Source organism: Limanda limanda, chromosome 11 (genome assembly GCF_963576545.1).
Source record: "Limanda limanda chromosome 11, fLimLim1.1, whole genome shotgun sequence".
NCBI classification, from domain to species: domain Eukaryota; kingdom Metazoa; phylum Chordata; class Actinopteri; order Pleuronectiformes; family Pleuronectidae; genus Limanda; species Limanda limanda.
In genome coordinates, this window is record NC_083646.1 from 6,184,392 (window position 1) to 6,204,908 (window position 20,517).

A 20,517-nucleotide genomic window follows, 5' to 3' on the forward strand; every position below is an offset into this window, starting at 1 on the left:
TTCCTCCGTCCCACAACTCCGCTACACGACACTATATCGACAACGGGGTTTTTGTGTCTGTATCCCGGGACTCGTCTCTTTCTTACCACCCGGTTCGTACAGTCAAATCAACCCGTCACGGACCGGAACAAGTCGCCCACCTCTGGATCTCTCCACCCGGCTGCGGTGGCTCACCTGTGGGCTGCTCCGCACGGAGGATAGGCCACGCCCTCCGCCCAGCAGAAGCTCACCCACACAAAATGGCCGCGACGCTACCTGGCTGAGGTGAAGTTCGTCTGTGATGAGAGATTCTGCTCCTGCTGAAGACCTCGCTTGTGTATCTGACGTGTGAACGATAGTTGAGTCGACGGAGAGCAAGAGAAAGGAGGATGAAGATGTTGTGGACGGTGATAATCGCCGCTTTGATGGCAACAGGTGAGTTCTCCCGTTCTTCTCTGTCCCTCTCGAACAGGGTGGGCCCACTTCCGGGAAAAGTCCGCTGATAAACACTGCTTCGTTTTCTCTAAATGTATAACTCTGTTGTTATTGTATAGTCACTGTCCGAGCATTTTTTTTAATAAACAAGTTATTGTTTTTGTTTGGATGTTAATGTAATTATCAAATAAACACACCGTAAACACCTGTTACTTCAAAATAAAACCGCTTCTTCCGGTCGATTGTTGTTTTCTTACAGATAAATGTCATTTTACTTAGTTAAGATTATTTTTTCAGACCATATCAGTATCTGAATGAAATAAATCACAAAATGCAGCACAAAAACAACCACAATTTACAATTTTTTACTGTTAAACTATTTACAATCGTAGTTTGTGGACATTGGATGGAAATTAAAAATATATATATATATACACACAAACTATAACTAATACCCATAAGGATAGATAATAAATGTTTATGAATTAAGTGACATGTTGTTATAGTAACACAATTTATACTTTTGTTTTTGTGTTTCAGTACTCACTCAGTATTTGAAAATACTTCTATGCAATTAGTGAAAATTAAACAAATATTTATGTATTTGTACACATATCTCTTGTTTATCCAATGTCAAACTTAATTCCTGTCCCTTTATCTATGAATGTATTTATTAAGTAATTTATCAAATTTGCGAGATAAATATTCCACCTTGAAACCACACTTATCACACATCTTGTGGTGCTGCGTCATATGGTTCCTTTAGGGCTTTTACATTTAAAAATAGCGACATGGGCAGAGTTGCCTAGTGAGCAAGTGTAGTTAAATCAGAGCAGATCAATTGTCACAGGGGGCGTCTCCAGTGACCTGATTCCCTGGAGACCGTGTGTGTTTTTGTTACGGTCGAAAGTCGTTGGTTTCAAATGTTCAAATTCTTCCTCCACTCTCAGAAAAGTATTTTTATCTACTTGGCCGTAAAATTTCGAAAACACAAAGCCTGTCTGAGGTGACTCATCACACCCACTCTTCATAGATACTAGTAGTGGTGAAGAAATATTGTTTGTCATGTACCACACCCAAAGGGGTTTCGCAAACTAATTATGAGCCTTTATCCAATATTATAAATATGAGTAACATTTTAAAAATAGTTGTAATAATCATCTACCACCAAGTCTCATTCATGTAAATCTTCATTGTTTTTTATCTTTTTGTAGAGTCCACCATGGCCATCTCTGTCCAGTGCCCGACCAAGAGGTACGTCGCCATCCTCTTCCAGCCGGTCACCCTCACCTGTAACTACCAGTCCACCGCCTCTCAGCCGCCTGTAATCACATGGAAGTACAAATCATATTGCCGGGACCCCATCGCGGCCGCGATGAACCCCAACAGCGCAGAGAACCTCCTGACTCAGAACAACCCCAACTACGACCCCAACATCGAGTGTGCTGACAGCCAGAGGACGGTGCAGATAGTGGCCTCCAAACAAGCCAGTGCGGTGTCTCTCGGGTCAGAGTATCAGGGTCGCAAGATCAGCATCATAAACAGTGAGTTACACATGAGTGGAAGAAACTGGGTGTTGAATTGACAAATATATTTAAAATGTGTTATTGTATTCTAAAAAGTAATTGATATACGTAAAGTTTTTATAGCTGCACCTTTTTATTCAGTCACCAGTTTAACAGTTATCACTAAATCAGAGCTTCGTCTGACTTTTTACTACACACTGTATTTAAAGATGGACGTCAGGACAGCTCCCGTGAGGTGAAAAGCGCCCCCCTCCCTCTGCCTGGATGGCAGCAGTATAGTTCATGAACCCTGATGAGTTTTTCTCCGAGTTGGTTTCTATCAGTTAAGTTTGATATGAATTAGTTATTTAGGGCTGTAAAAATGGGTTGAAACTTACTTATTGACAGGCTGCTGCTCAATTCCCCAGATGGCTACTTTGCAGACGATTGGGTAATTACTAGGCCTTCATATCTGGATGTTCGGAGGAGGTGGAGAAGTGTCATCCATCTTTAAATAAAATCTATGCATGATAAATAAAGATGTAAGAGTCAAGAACTACAATTCAATTCAAATCCTCTTTTACAAATTTGTTCAAAATGGAATTTTTGTATTGTGAACCAAGCAAAGAAATATTGTTGTGAAAGAAGATTTGTACGAGGCCACATAACATGATCTCTGGATTGTTCTTCACTGTTTATTTATCAAAATAAAGTTAAGCTAAGAACCGAGGAACTGAGTCGAGAGTCCATCAAGACCAGCACCATAATGATGCCACAATTTTGAATTTAATATGTATTTAAGCTGCAATGGAGTTGGAGGGCAGAGATGCCCCAGTCGAATATACTTAACCACTGTAAATTTAAGATCCCACCATTGTAAGATTGTATCAAACCTGTTCATCTGTTGTTTGTCTCAGATGCCGACCTGAACCTCGGACAGACGGCATGGGGCGACAGCGGCGTCTACGTTTGTTCTGTAGTCTCTTCCCAGGACCTTTCAGGAAATAGTGAAGACTACACAGAGCTAATTGTTCTTGGTAAGTGCAAGACCCGACGGATGTGGCGTGAAAGTGTTTGTGACAGTTTGCTGCTTCTTTTCCTGTCTGTGCTTTCCCCCTGTCTGTGCTTCTTCTTTTCTTCTCATTTACACCATTCACGCACCTGCAAACGACCACTTGTTTTTTAGAACAACAGAGCAATTGTTTAACGTACGCTTGGTCTGACACATTATGAAAGTAGCGGAATTCCCCTGTGGGCACAGTTCCAGTCAAGAGAGGCGACACTAGCCACCAGCCCGGTTTTAAAGAAATCTTTATTCATAGTTTGTAGGTGGTAAAAAGTAGACTGATAACACCGGGCACTTTAAAGTAATTGTGGCTTTATCTTTCTTTCACAGAGAGAAAGTCAAATAATTCTGACCTTCTGCCTGGGATTGAGTTGCTGGTAATGGAAGGTATTTTAAGCCCCTTGATATAGCTCAGCCATGATTTACCACAGGTATTGGGATGGGTGAGAATTGGCAAACATGTCTTACACATCAGAACTACAGGCCAGTATTGTACTTTATAGAACAACAAAGATGTAGCAATGAACTATCCCCTGAATATAAGCTAAATATCCTGTTGTGGGGTAAAAAATTTATCTAATTCAACAAGCTCCATCTGATTTGGTTATCAAGGTCCATGAAATATTCTTTGAGAAATCTACAAAAAAAATTTCAAAAAATAAACAAATTATAAGTTCAGTCCCCTGATCTGGATCTGCGCCAAAATGTAATGGAGTCTTATTTTAGTCACGTCCCACCCCTCTGTAACTAAACTGTTCTGCTCACTTCCAAACTTTCTCTTCCTCATACTCTCTCCTTGTAGACTATACCTCCGTTTATCTTTCTTTAATATGGCTCGTTTCCCATGTGTGACTTTCAGTAGTGACTGCAGATAGTGTGTGGGTGTCCAGCTGCAACAAAAGAACACTCTTTCCATATCAGTAAACACAGCCAAATACTGTTTCATTTTATTTCCTGTGCTTTGCTAACCCAGTTTCCATTAGAGTTGGTACGGTTAAACACACAGTTTTTGTTTTTGTATTTTATGTTTGTGGCATGAGCTGCCTGAGCGAACATGCAGAGTGAAATCTTACCTTGAATGAACTGGCTTTACCGGTTTGACAAAACACCGAAGTAGAGACCATCTGTAAATGGTATCACAGCAGCTGTGACGCGTGTCAGCATGTTGACAATGTGCGCTCCTTCAGGTTTAGGCACACAGTTTTTGCAGTTTCACATCGACAGTATGAACAAGGAAATAAAGCCTCATGTCAGAGAGAAACCAGCTGGTTATGGTTACACATTAGTTTCTTTTGTAACGGACTCAGAGTTTGTGTCTTGTGTCAGTGTCTGGAACAGAAAACCCAGAGTTTCACATATGTCTGGCTTCACAAACGTTTGCAGCAGACCCAGTTAGTGAAACAGAGCTCTGGTCTAAAAAACTTACACAAGTGTAATGCTTACATTCTTTAATTGTAGTAATATATAAGATAATATAGATTTATGTATAGTAATATTAATAATACCTTTTGGTCCACACAGACTGGCTCTTGGTTTTACTGGTGGTGCTGGGGTTCCTGTTGCTGCTGCTCCTGATTGGGATCTGCTGGTGTCAGTGCTGTCCACACACCTGCTGCTGCTACATCAGCTGCCCCTGCTGCCCCGACCGCTGCTGCTGCCCACGGGCATGTAAGTACCACTACTAAAGAAAGTGCTAGAAACTGTTTTCCTCTCACATATGTGGAATTTAGCAGGAGATTTTTCTGCATCAGACCGGTTCTGGGTAGAGCATGCAGGAAGCGTGCCATGATCTATAATTACATTGCTTAATGCACAGTGATAGTGTTTATGTGAATGGCAACTCTATATCATCCTGAGATAATTGCATTCTCTATTTTGTTTTAATTGTTGTGCTGTTGTAGATTGTACTTTTATTCTCGAGCACTGGGCATGTGCAGTAGAGCTACCCAGACTACAGAATGATTACAGTTAATAAGTGTGTTTTAATTTTAAAGAGTAAGATTTTACATTTCACTCCACTGCAACTAATGGTCTTTTATTATTTCACAGTGTATGAGGCCGGTAAAGCAGTGAAGAAAGGCATCCCCAATCAGTATGCTCACACCCAATACGCTCAAACCCAATACGCTCCCAGTATGTATGCTCAGCCAGCGTACGGGGGTCCTATGCAGCCTTCGATGCCCATGCTTCCTCTTCCCAATGGAGCTGGACCCCCGCCTCCACACAACGGTTACGGTCGGGATTACGATGGAGCCAGCTCAGGTGAGAATTAGTGAACTTTACTAAAAAAGGCCTGATAAATCATTTCTATCATCCACCCAGCGCTCATCCATTATCCAGAGAACCAGTTTAACTGAAAACCCAAGTTTCCTTAAATCCACCTTTGAAAATAGTTCAATACTTGTTATAATGTGCTCTGTTTTGTCTGTGCAGTTGGACAGGGCTCCCAGGTGCCTTTGCTGCATGACCAGGATGGTGGAGGGGACCGCAGTGGGTACCGTATCCAGGTGGACCCTGATGGGAACGCCACACGTGCCATTTACTACATGGAGCGAGAGCTGGCCAAATTGGATCCATCCAGACCAAACTTCAACCGCAGTGAGTCACCGATCACTTCACACTCTTCACGTCCCAGTTACATGCTGCACCACAGATAACTGTGGAGAGAAATAAAGACTTAATGACTCTAGTTCCTTTTTAGATAGCTCCTTTAGTTTATGTATCATTCAACCAGACACCATTTCTTTTATCCTGTTCTCCTTATCTTCTCTGCTTCTTTCTTTTCCTTCCTCAGTGGACAATATGAGTGAAGTCACTTCCCTGCACGATAGCGTGGAGGCTCGAGGAGGCCGCGGGGGTCGATCCCAGCCGCCACCTTTGGCCACACTCTACGACCGGGATGAAGCCATGAGCACCATCAGCAGTGTTTCCCAGCAAGGCCGTCACCGTGACGACTACCCACGGCACGGTGGAGGCTACATGGGGGATAAACGTGCCCGCTCCATGGATAACCTCGACGACATCGGACGCCGCTACAACCGGGACAACCACTCCCCCCACCGTGATGCCAGAGGAAGGAGAGGGTGAGTCCTATGTCCCAGATCATTGCCATTACCACCCTGTTTGGTTCATTTTTGATTAGACATAATAAATGATAGAGGGAATTTAGTTTGACTTGTTTTCCTGTAAGAACAAGACCTCTATATTATCAGCATCATTTCATTTACAGCATGTTCTCTAGAAACAACCTAAACTTCTTCCATGTTTCATTTAAACAACAAATGATGTTTGTGAACGCAGTCATGTTGAGGGAGTTTGTCCCTTTTTTTTTTACCTACAACTGACTTGATGAGTAAGCTTAATAGCAGCTAAATAAAGAGCTCTGGTATATTTTAATATCAACTGTAACTTGTCTTAAACTCAATTCGGTAGCAGATCAAATGACACAGTAGCTCTGGTATCTTCTGTTTCCTCTAAATGTGCTGCCTTGTCTCTGCAGTTCGGATGATGAGTGGAGCACCAGTGCCCGCGGCGGCGGCGGCGGCTACGACCGTGTCGCTGATGACCGCAGGCGTCGTGACTACTCCCCTGAAGATCGGCGAAGAGGACAGGGAGGACCCCCCAGTGACCTCTCTGGGAAACGCAGCCGCAGCCGCGATGACCTGATGGACATGGAGAGGGATCGGCGGTACGCTGGCGGTGCCAGGGGCGGACGGGAGGATTACGATGACGGCTTGTTGCGAGAGGCTATGGAGAGGAAGAAGATGGGCGAGCAGCAGCGGGCACGCAGCCGGGAACACCTGGACAGCGAGAGTGACCGCTCGGACCGGGGGAGGGCACCTCGCGGGCCCCCAGCTCTTCCTGTGAGCCCGCCCTCTGGGTACCCTGGTCGCCGGGATGACTACCCTCCTCCTCCACCTCCACCTTACAGCGATGATGAAAGGAAAACCAACCTCCGTAAGGTGAGTCACAGCGAAAAGAAACACATTTCATTCAAGAAAACTGTATCAGAGTAAAGCTAGGCCAACTGAGAATAAGATGATGATCGACATAGGACACAATGACGTTAGTTAAAATGCAACAACTCTATGAATCTTGCTTTCAACATAAAAACAACGTGTGTGTGAAAGAGAAAGTGTTTCTCTGTGTTTTCTCTCAGTGTTGAGACTTTTAATGTAAACTTAACATTTTTTAAACAAGATTTTTTTGTCACTCGTCATTAGCTTTGAGCTATCATGGTCTTGTCAATAAGAAACATACAAAATGTTACCAGGCTTTTTCTTAAACCCTGACTGAGGCTCCTAAAATGAGTTAAAATGAAGATTCCTCTTTGTATTTATGAGTTCATTTTTAACTGGACATCACTTTTCTTATCTTACAGAATGGAGCTGTGAGCCGGGAGAGCCTGGTGGTGTAAACCATGACGTGGACATCGTGTCTGATAATGCAGCTTTAATCAGCCTTAACAAATGGACCAGTTGATTTTTTTTAAAACTGTAAATATTAGTCACATCGCTAATTTGCAATGATGATTTTTTTTATAACGCTTAACAAACCTATCACAAATTGAATGTGTATGTATACTTTTCCAAAAGGAAATAGGTGCACAAACTAAATACTTTGTGCCTTTTCATGTATAAAAGACTGTGGCTGCCACAAGTGCCTTAGCGTGTACAGAATTTAACATGTTGATTTGAGTTGATACATAAATCGTGTAACGGTGTTAATGTTAACACATAGAACTGATTTGTTTCAACTCTGGCCTTGATACAGAAACAGATGTAGGATTTTAGGGGTTAATGGGGTTATGTCTTATTTAGTTTTTCTTTTTTGATTGTGAAAAAACAGTTTTTATAAGAACCTGTGGATTTTAGTTTGTTCACTCAGTCTTTTTAGAAAACTGGGGGAACAAAATAGTTGTATTTACCTTTTTACTCTGAATTTCAGTTTTAAGCTCCAGTTTATTGTACAGCACAGCAGTAGTATTCTTGTAATATGCAAATGTGAATTGTGATGTGATGAAATCTGATTTTACAATAAATGCCTCCCTTGCCAGGTCATTTTCTGTATTTGACTTGCAGTGTTTAGCCACTAGATGACACCATCATGCTGGTCTGTGATTTAATGGAGCAGTGAACAATTTATTGTGTCAGCAGAGAAACTGAAATGTTAACAATCATTCATTAGAGCACAACACAACGGATTTATTAGACTCATAGGTCTTTCTGTTCTTTAGAGTTCAGTTTTAAGGATTTTTTCAAATATACTAATAATAAATTACAGCTTCATAAACGACTGTTGAGTTTAATCAACGCTTCCATGATAGTTTCAACGTAAACCTTTAGTATTTGTAAACTTCCCTGAGATGGTGATTTTTTATTTTATAAAATGTTTGTAAGTGTTTCCACTGGCTTCACTGCACACTATTACATACAGTGTTTAATAGAAGAGTGTGAGGTGTGGTTCTACAAAAGGTTTAAGGGTAAATTTAATAACTATTGTACTTCAATAATATTAAGGGTGTATATTAACATGAGAAGGCCATCTTCTTCTCTGTGGCTTCCTCCAGCTACACGTCCTCAGGTCCCTGCTCCTTCAGGACCGTGACTGATGTTTGTGCAGATCATCTCCACAGTCCCACACAGGTGGATGTAGCAATTACAAGTTAATCTGTTGCTAAATTTGGTTTCTCATTGAGTAATAAGGAAAGCCAACTTTGAAGACGTCAGCCTGTGAGACCTTTTCAGCTCAATAAACAAGCTCAAACGTCCCACTGTGAAGGTTATTGCACCAGTGATGTATTAATTGGCTGAAAATTAGAACCAAACGATGGCCACAGGAAAAACAAGTATTAACTTACTGATCTAATCAATAAGAAAACGTTACCATCCTCTTTCCTAAACTCTGAGTTAGTTGCTGAAATCTAAAGACTGGATCTTCACCAATATTCATATTAATATTTGGCCAGAACTTGACGCCATGACACCAGAGCAGTGAAGCCTGTGCACAGATGAAAGGTTGCTGGGGACACTTCGGATGCACTTTCAGTTTTATCTCCAAGTGCCTACGATAATTTAGCAGCTGTCTGATCATCAGATTGATCGGGTTAATGTCCCTCTCATGGCGCTCTCCATGTTACCAGATCACAGAAAACCCTGTGAAAAAGATGACCCAACTACAAATTTAAAGAGAAGGAAAAATGATTATTTCTGCGTTATCATTACAGAAATGAAAATCTGAAGCCTGAGCTCAGTGTGAAAGAGTCGACTGGTCGTACATCACAGGTTCTGACTGCCAAAGATCCAATCAGCTGAGAGAGAGGGAGGAGGGAGAGCAGGAGAGAAAACAAATGCCGACGGAGAGAAGACGGCTGAGCTCCTCACTGGCTCCAGATCAGCTGATAAGGTAAGAGCTCTGCTGCTGTCTGATCTGCGATTTTTATTGCTTTACTTCATATTCAAACCCTGAAATTTTTTTTTATTTGCAACAGAATGGCAGTGACTGGAAAATTGTTATTGGCTCCTCCACATTGCTCTATTAATACAGTTTATATTTAATTGATTCCTACTAGGGCAGATTTGAAGGGATTGCAAGTATTGATTGATATTTGTAATGGGCGCCTGTTTGGTTTGATAACTGCATTTTGTATTCAGCTGAATGTGAACTGGCATAAGAGCCCATGGTAACTAGAATAAGTCATGAATTTGTTGCACAAACAAACACAAACGTTGGGTTTCAAGTGACCTGAATATTAAACAAACTCACTAATCCAAACCGCACAATGACAGTTGGGGTCCAGTGTGGAAACCAAGGCCAAGTGGGACAGACTTCAGATTAGTTTCCCCTCAGGGAATAAAAGCCCCATGTGACACAGGGACAGCAGCAGGACAGGAGGCGGCTGTGGATCAATGACCTTAATGGGGTCATTATACATTTTTTTACATCATACTTCATATTCTCTCCATTGTATTCCCTTTAATGGTAAATCTGAATTTAGTGAAACATAATAGAATCATTTCCAATGTCTGCTCGTTGTGGGAACTGTTGGGTTCTTCTTTAATATTGTAAGATCTATTGAGATAGTGTAAGTTATAAATTCTCACGTATCTTTCCTAAGTTTCTGGGAGGGAATTTAATTCAAGACATTATTTTCCTCTTTTTCATTCCTCAGAGAACCAATGGTTGGAAACTAATTTTTCAGATTGTCCGTTAGTCCGCCCCCATTTTTGTGAACACGATATTTCAAAAAGGCCTTTAGGGAATTTCATCTAATTAGCTGCAAGCGTTTAGTTTGACTCAAGGATCAACCGATTACATTTTGATGGTCAAAGGATAAAGGTCAAGGCTACTGTCGCCTCATCTCTTATTTCTGCCAATAGAGATTTATTTTTCAAATTTTTACCAGTTGTCACTTGGACTCAAAGATGAACAGATTTGATTCCGGAGGTCAAAGCTCACAGTGACCTCATAAAGGGCTGGAATTTATTTTTATGTCGAGTGAAACTGCACCGATTGAGAGAGGCAAAGAAGCACATGACAAAAAACTATCTAAGTAGCAGGAATATTGTCCTGATATTCAACTGAGGTTAGTAATTTCTATCTGTCCCTTTCCACACAACCAGTAAAATCTTTTCAGGACCAAGTTCTCGAGATCGAGATCCTGTCTTTAGAAAGAAACGTGTGTGTAACCGATCAAAATGTCAAAAGTGTAAAATGACTACAGTAAAAACCTGATGATACGTGGAACAATACAAAACACCAAGTTTGAGCGTTTCTTTAACTGTTGGTCTGTTTGCAAATGGCAGCCGTCCCCTGCTTCTGTCCTGTAAGGAGACTGAGGGACAATGGATCCATTGTCATTGTGTTGTTCTGTCACCCGTCTCTGTCCAGCACAATCCCAACGCCCCCTTACCCACCCACACACTCTCTCTCTCTCCCCACACAGCACTCCACATCTACACCACACTACTGGAAAAGCAGCTTGTGTGTGTGTGTGTGTGTGTGTGTGTGTGTGTGTGTTAACACTGTGAATGTTTCACTTTGACCACAGAAACAATAATGGTTTGCCAGGTGTTGGAAAAGCAAACAGATGCTGTGTATTAGAAAGTTGTCGCCCTCGGACACTGATAAAGTTCTAATTCTTACAAAGTTAAACTTTAGCTGCTTTGAATTTGCAACTTTACCCGTTTAAGTTTAGCGGCAGATCATCACTGGAAAAACCATTTATATTAAACTCATGAATTGGATAAACAGTCGTGTGTTAAGCTTCTGGACAATGTATGTTATATGTTTCAGAGGAGTCCTGCATGAGGCCTTTAAAAGACTTCAATATGTGTATTATTCACAAGAGGATGGTGATGTTAAAAGAAGCCAAACCGACTGACAGAGGGAGACAGGATGTTTGTTTCATGTTGATGTCACTTTATATTACAAACCAAACTCTCAAGTCAGAGTTTATTTACACAGCAGGTAAAATCCAAACCTAAAGAACTTAAAAACAAATCTAAAAACAGAAAAATCTCAGAAACATCATAAATATTTGAGTATTGACATATTCCACTGTAGCAGATGAAGTAAACGTCTCACAGTCATCTTGAACTGAAAGCCAGGGAGAAGAAGTGGGTCTCCATCGATGGTTTAAATGTCTCCAGGGTCTGACAAGTTCTGATACTAAGAGGCCGCTGGTTTTTCCACTCGATTCAGGAGGAGAGTAAATCAATCAAATTGTATTTTTAGACCCCAACTTCAAAAATCATAATTTGCCTCATAGGGCTTTACAAGGTGCAACATCCTCCGTACTTAATATTGAAAGAAAAATGTCACAGCGATGAAGCAAGTGATGACAGTTGTAATGATAGAGGTAATTGTAGTATAAACTGTATGAGCAGGAATCAGTTGTAATCATAATCCAGGTTCAGCGGCCACCACGATGAGCGATGTGGTCCTTGATCTGCTAACGATGAAGCACGAGGACTCAAGAAATTAAGTCAAGTGAATAACATGACATGAGAGGTTAATGTGATGAAGAGGAAGAGGAAGAGAGAGAGGCTCCATGTGTCATGTGGCCTCTGACAATCTGGGCCTTGCAGCAGCAGAACAAAAGAGCTGGTCCAAACTCCCCATTTGCACATGTGTTCGCTGATGAGGATTTTCGTTGGTTGATCAAGATCAACCAACGAAAATCAGATAATTAGCAGCTGGAAAATATAATTGTTGTATCAGTTATCAAACACTATGGCTTCATTCAGGGACAGGCCTGATGATTGAACGTCATTGAGTTGTGGACAAAGCTCTGATTTAATAAAGTTCCTCCCTCTATGAGGCCCCTTCGTGAGCTGCCCTCACCAAGTCCCCAGCTCACGCTCTGTGGCCGGTGGAACTTTAACCACCGGAGGAGCTGCAGCCGTGAGACAAAGGTCGAACCAGAGACAACCGAGCGTGGGCCAGAGAAAAAGGGATTGTTGTGATTAAAAGACAATTATCTGTGCACATCGACTTCCCAGTGTGGAGCGGTGTCAGGCTCGAGCTGAGCTGCTCTTCTCCCAGAAGGCCTTGGGAGACAATGGCTCCTGTGTGAGGAGGAGGGATGGGGGGGTTCGCAGCACCATGTCACTGTGTGAACACTCCTGAAGCCATATTTACACTTAACATTGTGGAGATTATTGTATTCGTGTGAGCAGGAGAAAGGATGAGATGGCAGGTTATCGTAATTTGAATCAACTTAACCAGTTTACCTTTAGATCTTAGCCTCAACCAAGGAGGTAACGGTTTAACCCGTGTTTTTGCCAGATGGATTTGCAAAAATTTGCCATAGATTTTAATTAAAAAATAAATAATAATCAGGCATATTCATGGTATTTATTTCCATGAGTGTATGTGCAACAATTGTTGCTGATACAAATTAAAATCCAGATGTGGTTTCATATTGGGCCTTTTTCAGCCAGTGTACAATAAGAAACAGGCTTAGAAATCTTTTACCATTGTGCTGCTGAGACAATTCAGTAGGGAACAGTTTACATCTTCAGTGGTTTTAGATCTGTCATGACGGATCTGGTGAAGAATTAAAGGGAATGCCGGTCCTCGGTTGGAGGTGTGCACCCTGCAAGCTTCTAGTGTTGAATATAATGAAGGTGGTAAAGTTACAATGTGGAACTAAGACAGGAAAACAAGATGCAACGGTTTCTTGACCTCATTTCACTGTTTGGTTCATTCAAGGGGCAGCAGGGAGGAGTCTGTAGTGTCTGTGATCACAGAGACAGTGGAGATGTTTCTGATACACAGCTCCAGCGTTACTCCAAGATGCAGTACAGACCAATCCCACAAGTGTCAAGCTCAATCTTATCAACAAAGCAAAGTAATTATAAAAGTTATGCTGTTTTACTGAAGTTTGTCGTCATCTGTACGGAACAGAGACGATGACAGTTTCTTTCCATGATGAACAAAACAGTATTGTGACGTTTGTCTCTTAATTTAAGAATAACAAACTACAGCATTTCATACAATCTTAACCTCATCATCAGCATTTTAAAGCTGTGTTAATGTCACAGCACTAGTTTTAGTTCAGCTTCCAGCTTGTAAATACCTGTCACCTCAATATCCAAGCTGTGATTACGACAAACACATGTCACCTCGAAGTCAGTCAGTGTAAATCAATGGACGCAGTGTCATGTTGTCATTGTACAGGATCTGTAATCTTTACATGCAAATGTCTTGTAAACACAGGAAACTTTCCCATCTCTCGTGTGTTACTTGAAGGCAGCACAGAGCAGGTGATGCTCTTTGTCACTTTTAGGGAACTGAGTGGTTAACATTACATTACATGTCATTTTGCTTTTATCTAAAGCGACTTACAATAAATGCATTCAACATCTATGCCCAAGGACACTTCAGCATGCAGATGGGGAAGAGTGAGGATTGAACCGCCAACCTTCTTGTTGGAGGTCGACCACTCTACCCCTATGCCACACCTGCCCCTTGGTGCAGCATGATTGAATTTGAGGGGACTGTCGTTGGGCACTGATGTTGGGGACTGTCGGACCTTGGCGGAGTTACTTTCTCTACTAGTGATTCTTATATTCTTTAGTAAATCTGTTATTATTACTACATCTGGCTCTGAGCAGCCTCTGAAGTGTTGCATTGGGTTTTTAGTCCCAAACACGTGAACACAAGACAAACGAAAGCTTTTAGCCTCAGAGCTGCTTCAATTTAATTCCTTTCTCTCTCTCATGTTGTTCCCTGGCCCTCCTCATCATCTTCACCGCCTCCTCCCAATCTCACTTCCTGCCTTCTGGTACACTGACCTCAGAAACTCACACACAAAACCAAAAAAATGTGGACGTGTACTTCATCAATCCAAATTGGTCAAATATGCTCGGTTCCATCCAGCACGAACCAATCGGGCGGTGTTGTACGGAAAGTACTGGAGCTCAAAGCCTCACCCATATTTGTTGGGTTGAGGGGGAACAGTGTGGCCCTTGTGGCCCTGTGTGTATTTATGAATGGCTTGTGCCTCAGGGCGAAGCCTCAGAACAATGCTGCTATACTGAAGGACTGATTTTCATATGGGAGGGGGTGATGGCGATGGTGATGATGATGATGATGGTGGTGGTGGTGGGGAGGGCGGTTTATTCCCCACCGTTGGGGCTTGGTACAGAGAGTGGCGAGAGATCTTGCTGGCGACAGGCTGGAGTGACGCTTGGAGTGCGAGAGTCAGAGAGAAGGTTCATACAGGAGGAGGAGAACGCTCACAGCTCGGATACCTACACAGGTGAGGGGCGGCAGGTTTCTTCTGATATGCCATTTCTGATATTTAAGCAGATTGAAATCAAGGGATGACCTGACCATCTATCTATCTATCTATCTATCTATCTATCTATCTATCTATCTATCTATCTATCTATCTATCTATCTATCTATCTATCTATCTATCTATCTATCTATCTATCTATCTATCTATCTATCTATCTATCTATCTATCTATCTATCTATCTATCTATCCATCTATCTATCTATCCATCCATCTATCTATCTATCTATCTATCTATCTATCTATCTATCTATCTATCTATCTATCTATCTATCTATCTCTCTATCTCTCTATCTCTCTATCTCTCTATCTATCTATCTATCTATCTATCTATCTATCTATCTATCTATCTATCTATCTATCTATCTATCTATCTATCTATCTATCTAAGTTGGATGAGTCACAAATTAGACTTAGGTAATGGCTAAGAGTGTGTGTCTGTGTGTAGGCATGAGTGAAGCTTCTTTGTGATGATGTGTAGTGTGAGCATATACATGAGTGTGTGTGTGTTGTGTGTTGTGTGCTGGATGTCAGTGGAGGCTGCTAAAAGCCCAGTAAATTATTACTGGACAGATTTAACCATTAGCACTGAGAGAATCATCTCATCCACACACGTCTGGTGCAGGTAGAACCCCCCCGATCACAACCGCAACAGTTTTACTAGACAAAGACTTGTTTAATTTAATGATGATGTCAGAAGCCTGTGTGTTTATTTGCATGTGCAGGCAGAAGCTTCACTAAGAAGAAAGTGGAAATGTTTTTTCTTATAGAAGAGAAAAAACAAACCTTTGTGTTATAAGAGCAGTGATAATTATTAGAGCCTAGTTAGTGAACTTTGAAGATCCCAATCCTCACGATGTAAAACTAATTATAGATTTGTTATTATTTTATTTAAGATTTTCACCTTGAATTATAGTTTCTCCTTTACTTCAGTGAATAGGTTTTGTAAGAATTGTTGTGTCGCAGGTATCTCCATCTACCACCGGGTTTTAATTATAATGAGTTTTTAAAATAATAATAATAAAACAAATTGATTTAAACAACTTTTTGTTAAAATTATTTCAAAGTGCTTTACAAGGAAGAAACAGTTGGTGCATGAGCAGAGAAAATAAAACAATAAAACAGACAGAATTATATAAATGAATAAATAAGTAGGTAAATAAGATCCGATGTCGTTCATTTATAAAAGCTTCGACAAAAAGAAACGTATGACGACGGGATTTAATAGAAGCTGCAGAATTAGTTCAGTAGGGAGTGAGTTCCATGATGTGTGGGAGTCTTCTCTCATGTAATAACATCTTGCATCATTCCTCCATGAATGACAGAGCAGCCCATCAGGCTGATGTGTCATCTTCCCAAATGTCACCGGCATCAGACGCGTGTCGGGGGAAGAAGAAAGCCGAGAGCAGATCCACACTCGCTCTCTCGGTTTAGGGAGCACACTCTTATTTTGCCTGTGTGGCCGAACAGGTGACGGCTCTGTTTGTCGCCCCCTTTGGTTCAGAGCGGAAGGGAGAGCGCTCTAATAAGAGAGGGAGGCCTGTGGCTCGCCATCTGCCCACAGGGCCGGGGTTTGCCAGAGTCACCGGGTTTGCCAGGTAGTGGAGATGGAGACCAGCGGTCGGTGCTGCTGGTGATCTGCCAACTGCATCTCATTCCGCTGCCACGCTCGTTTTATGTGGCCTTGCTGAAAGATGCATTTTCCACCTGCTTTTAAAAATACCATCTATATCTAGAGATCGGAAAAAATTCACACGGCAAAATGTCAAATAAGTTCTTCGAGGGGAGAAGTCAATCTGCTTTAACAAGGAAGAATCTTCAAAATATCTTCAATGATGTGAGACTTTGCTCAAAGCTAAAGATCCAATGAGGAATGACTGAAACGTGCACCTCACTGAATCAGGAACTTTGCATTTTGGACATATAATTGGCCCCTCTGTGTAAATTGTGGCCGCCCTCGATTTAGTTGAATCGGTGTTGGGGCACACACCCACTGATATCTAAAAAAACTCCCTTAACAAACCTTTACCTTGAAAGAACAGGATCCACACGTCCCAGCAGCCACAGCAAATACAAAATCGAACAGATAGTGAGAATAGAAACTGCCCTGACACACTAAATACCACACAATGTAATGTAAAAAGATTCTTTCATGCATCTCACACACGTTTAAGAATATTAACTGTAAGAGGCAAACAGAAACCTCAAAGTCCGAGTCTGAATCCTCAACTGATGCCAGCTCTCTCTCTGCAGCACCTTGGACAGACTGTGTGACTGGATATTGGCATAACTCTGTGTTTATGTTGGTATCTTGTGTGTGTGTGTGTGTGAGTCTGTGTGTGTGAGTGTGTGTGTGGTGCACTGGACTCATGGCAGCTCAGCGCTCCATGTGTGGCAGGAGGGAGCAGTCATGTTTTAAGACCATCTGCTCCTCTGAGTATTTCAGTGGGGGCCTCAGCTCGCGGAGGACCAACGCGCGTCACGGGCAAACAGCAAAGCACAAGCTGTGAGCGGCGGCCTGTTTCGAAAAAGAAAAAAAAATGTCCTCCAGTTTCTCCCTGGTACAATGGGCAGTGTTCCGCACACAAGGTTCCCATTCTTTCATCCCACGCCACTTCGTCCCCGGCCATCCAAGAGCCACAGACGATAACTCGCAGTGAAAATCTTCTTCTTGGCACAGTTAACTTTCTGTGTGAGCGATTTCAACGACGTAGAAAAATGACTCATAAAAAGGTGTCGCGGCCTAATGTAGCCGAGCTGGTTGCTCAGGAAGCGTCTGTGTTCCCTGAGGCGTGATGTGGAATCTGTGATCATGTTGATGTTCGATTCCCTCGGTTAATAGAGGTCAGACTTTTACACAACACCTCTTCAGGTTTAAACCCAGCGAAGCTTTATGCCTTGGTTTATTTTGTACTTTTCAACAATCAAATGTATAAAACACTAAATTATTTGAATGAAATCTGTAAAACACTTTAACCATCGGCTGTAAGTGCTACTGAAAGTTGAAACACGATATTGTTTCAGAATTATTTACTGGAAATCCAATGATTCTGTTTTTAAAAATAGATCACATGCACTTACTGTGATCTAATATAAAGCGGCGAATGTTTGATTTTTGCGCTTTCGTTGCTCATTTGTTTCCTCTTGATTTACTATTGAAGCGTCGTCACATTCCATTTTGCTTCCGTCTTTGTAAAGAATCAAGATTTGATTTGATTTGAACAATGTGCTCAGTGGAGCTGCTCTCACGCACACACTGCACAGACAGTGACTCCAGTCCCAGCAGGACAATGGAGCCGGCTGAGCTGCACGGAGGAGATGCAAAGGAAGGTCACATAGCTGCACACCCCACACCGAGAAGTGTGCTGGCATGGGTGTGTGTTTGTGAGGAGGAGGGGGGGGGGGGGGGGCGAGGGGTTATGGCATGCAGTGTATTTGTTTTATTACACATCTCCACAACCATCAATGCAGCATTCTCCTCTTCAGCTCGTCTCCAGACTGTTTACAGAGGGATTCCCTTGAGGTTATCCGCAGCTCGGCCGATGCCATCACTTGGCCGGCGGCCTGACGGCGTTCAGACGCAGTGACTCATCCGACCTGTAACAATGAGGGTGTAAAAAAAAGAAGTTCCACATGGATATAGAAGTTGCCTTTGTTACGTCTGTATGTAAACTAGCTGGACCTCTGAGTGGATCTACGCTCGTGCTCCCCGCCCACAAACATTCCTCAGCAGGGAAAATATTAGATCTGATTACGACTGGAAAGATCAGTGATCATGACCTGAAGCCCTTTTCCATTTCTATAATTCAAATGTAGCCGGACGCACCTTCATATTCAAACAGTTTTAATGAGTCTTATTGTGTGCTTTCAAACACACAAACCTAAGATCAAGAGTATGTAAATCTGTCATTTACATAACCATATTCATCTCACAACTTCTATGTTCCTCCTACTCTCCGTATGTGGCTCCAATGCCGCCTTACTCATATTGATAATGAGTCATCATTCCTTTGCCCCCCACAGATTTTGCCCTTGTGTCTCAGGCGCCGGTAGCAAGAAAAGGTTCAGCTCATGTCGGCACGTTTAGCTTCGACCTGAGAGGGAAGTGCGATCCTGGTTCAGAGTTCAGGGCGTCGAGACACACGGAGCAGCTCGGGGGAGACGGTGGAAGAGAGCAGAGGAATTCTGAGTGGGCCAAAGAACCGCTCCAGAAATGCCTGAATGCATATTCAGGGCTGCCCACGACACATGTAAACCGAAGCTCACACAGACTCCCTCTCTTCCCCTTCTCCTTGTCTCCGTCCAGCATCTCTCTCTATCTTCCTTCTCTGCGTTGTCCCAGAGGACATCTGGATTCAGAGCAAGACGACCGACTCAGGGAGAAGAAGAAGAGGTCAGGACCGAGAGGTGGCAGGAGCCTGGTGCTGAGGCTGGTATGAGGCAAGTGTTTTGTGTGCGTGTGGCCTGTGTGTGTGTAAGTGTGCACACGTATGCTGTGACCCAGCCGTTTTGTCTGCCCCATCAATGAGGCCGTTGTGGCTGGGTGGCTGGGGGTGGTATCCCTGGCCCTGCCCGGCCGCTCGGCTCTATTCTCTCCGGCCGCTGCTCACCCGGCACTCGCCCGGCTCTTGGCCTTTTGTTGCAGTGCAGATGGTGGAGCTTGACGCAATGTTGGAGAAAGTTATGACCGTGACGGACCACAGTGCAGCATTATGAGTCAAGACGTCTCAGAATGTGACCTCACTCAGGCTGGGATGTTTAAGATGCTCTGTGGAGCCACGAGTACGGAGACTAAGAGATCATCGCACTGGATATTGAGAAAACATAAAAACACTTCATTAGTTTCATAGTTTGACAACACCTATAAATACAGAAATGGACTGAATACGACAACGGGAATGTTTCCAGGGGACCCAAAAGAGTGAAGCAACTAGCTGTAGTTCAATGCCTTGTGAAGTTCCATTACCTCTGACTAGTAGTTCAATAACAAAGCTTCTGCAGCTTCTCACAGTTTCATCTCAGCTCATTCACTCAGTTATACAGTTTCATCCTCATTTACGTCTTCTAAATACAAATTTGCACGTATATGCAGGTTTTAAAATAGGGTGATTGCCACCTCTCCCATTGCCAGTGGAGGAGTTTGTCTTTCTCTTGGCTTTGGAACTGCATGACGCGCAAACTTGACAAATCCTCGGCAGGATTTTTCACTCCTCTTGAATAAACAAAGCTAATAGTAGCCACGGATTCTCCGGGGGATGTTGGGATGTGTTAATCACGAAGCTCCGCAGCACAATCCACTCTCAGGCCGGCCATCTGCGCACACCGGCTGCTGCAGCGTGAGGCTGAACCCTCGGCTGCCACTCCAAAGTAACACACTGTTTATTTGCTCAACACATTTAGATTTCCTTTAGAACCACAAAAGTAAGAAGTAAAAGCCAGATACAGTTTTGAAAAAAGTAAATCGACCGAATAAAATGGACAAAGCGCAGAACATTACAATCTACTGATGAATGTAAACAGGGGAATAATGGTATTTCCTGGTTCTGCTTTAACGACATTTGTTTCCTGATGAACACAAACACAGGAAAATGAAATTATTAAAACACAACCAGATGTTTAAGACGCAAATCTCTAAAAAACTATTGTGAACTTTTACTTACTACTAAATATTAGGCGAGCAGGGATTGCTACTGTAAATGAGTGATGCTGGTAATTTATCTCCTAAT

General features: G+C 42.5%; 1 protein-coding gene across 2 annotated transcripts; it reads left to right on the forward strand.

Annotated features, from left to right (window-relative positions):
• The first annotated feature begins 228 nt into the window (after positions 1–228).
• lsr (lipolysis stimulated lipoprotein receptor) lies at positions 229–8,045 on the forward strand. 2 transcript variants are annotated; one of them, XM_061081067.1, is made up of 10 exons: positions 229–414; positions 1,629–1,958; positions 2,837–2,956; positions 3,316–3,372; positions 4,507–4,653; positions 5,035–5,247; positions 5,419–5,583; positions 5,780–6,068; positions 6,485–6,947; positions 7,367–8,045. In XM_061081067.1, the coding sequence occupies exons 1-10, from the start codon at positions 369–371 to the stop codon at positions 7,400–7,402; spliced, it is 1,866 nt and encodes a 621-aa protein (XP_060937050.1). In that variant the 5' UTR covers positions 229–368; the 3' UTR covers positions 7,403–8,045. The 2 variants fall into 2 exon arrangements, with proteins under 2 accessions (XP_060937050.1, XP_060937051.1); XM_061081068.1 differs by lacking the exon at positions 3,316–3,372.
• Positions 8,046–20,517: the final 12,472 nt, after the last annotated feature.

What these genes read in the sequence shown, in the direction of transcription:
- lsr (XM_061081067.1), top strand. Translation starts at nt 369, where the DNA reads ATGAAGATGTTGTGGACGGTGATAATCGCCGCTTTGATGGCAACAG. An exon ending in CAAGATCAGCATCATAAACA is followed by an intron (nt 1,959 to 2,836) that starts GTGAGTTACACA and finishes TGTTTGTCTCAG; the next exon opens with ATGCCGACCTGAACCTCGGA. An exon ending in CACAGAGCTAATTGTTCTTG is followed by an intron (nt 2,957 to 3,315) that starts GTAAGTGCAAGA and finishes TTTCTTTCACAG; the next exon opens with AGAGAAAGTCAAATAATTCT.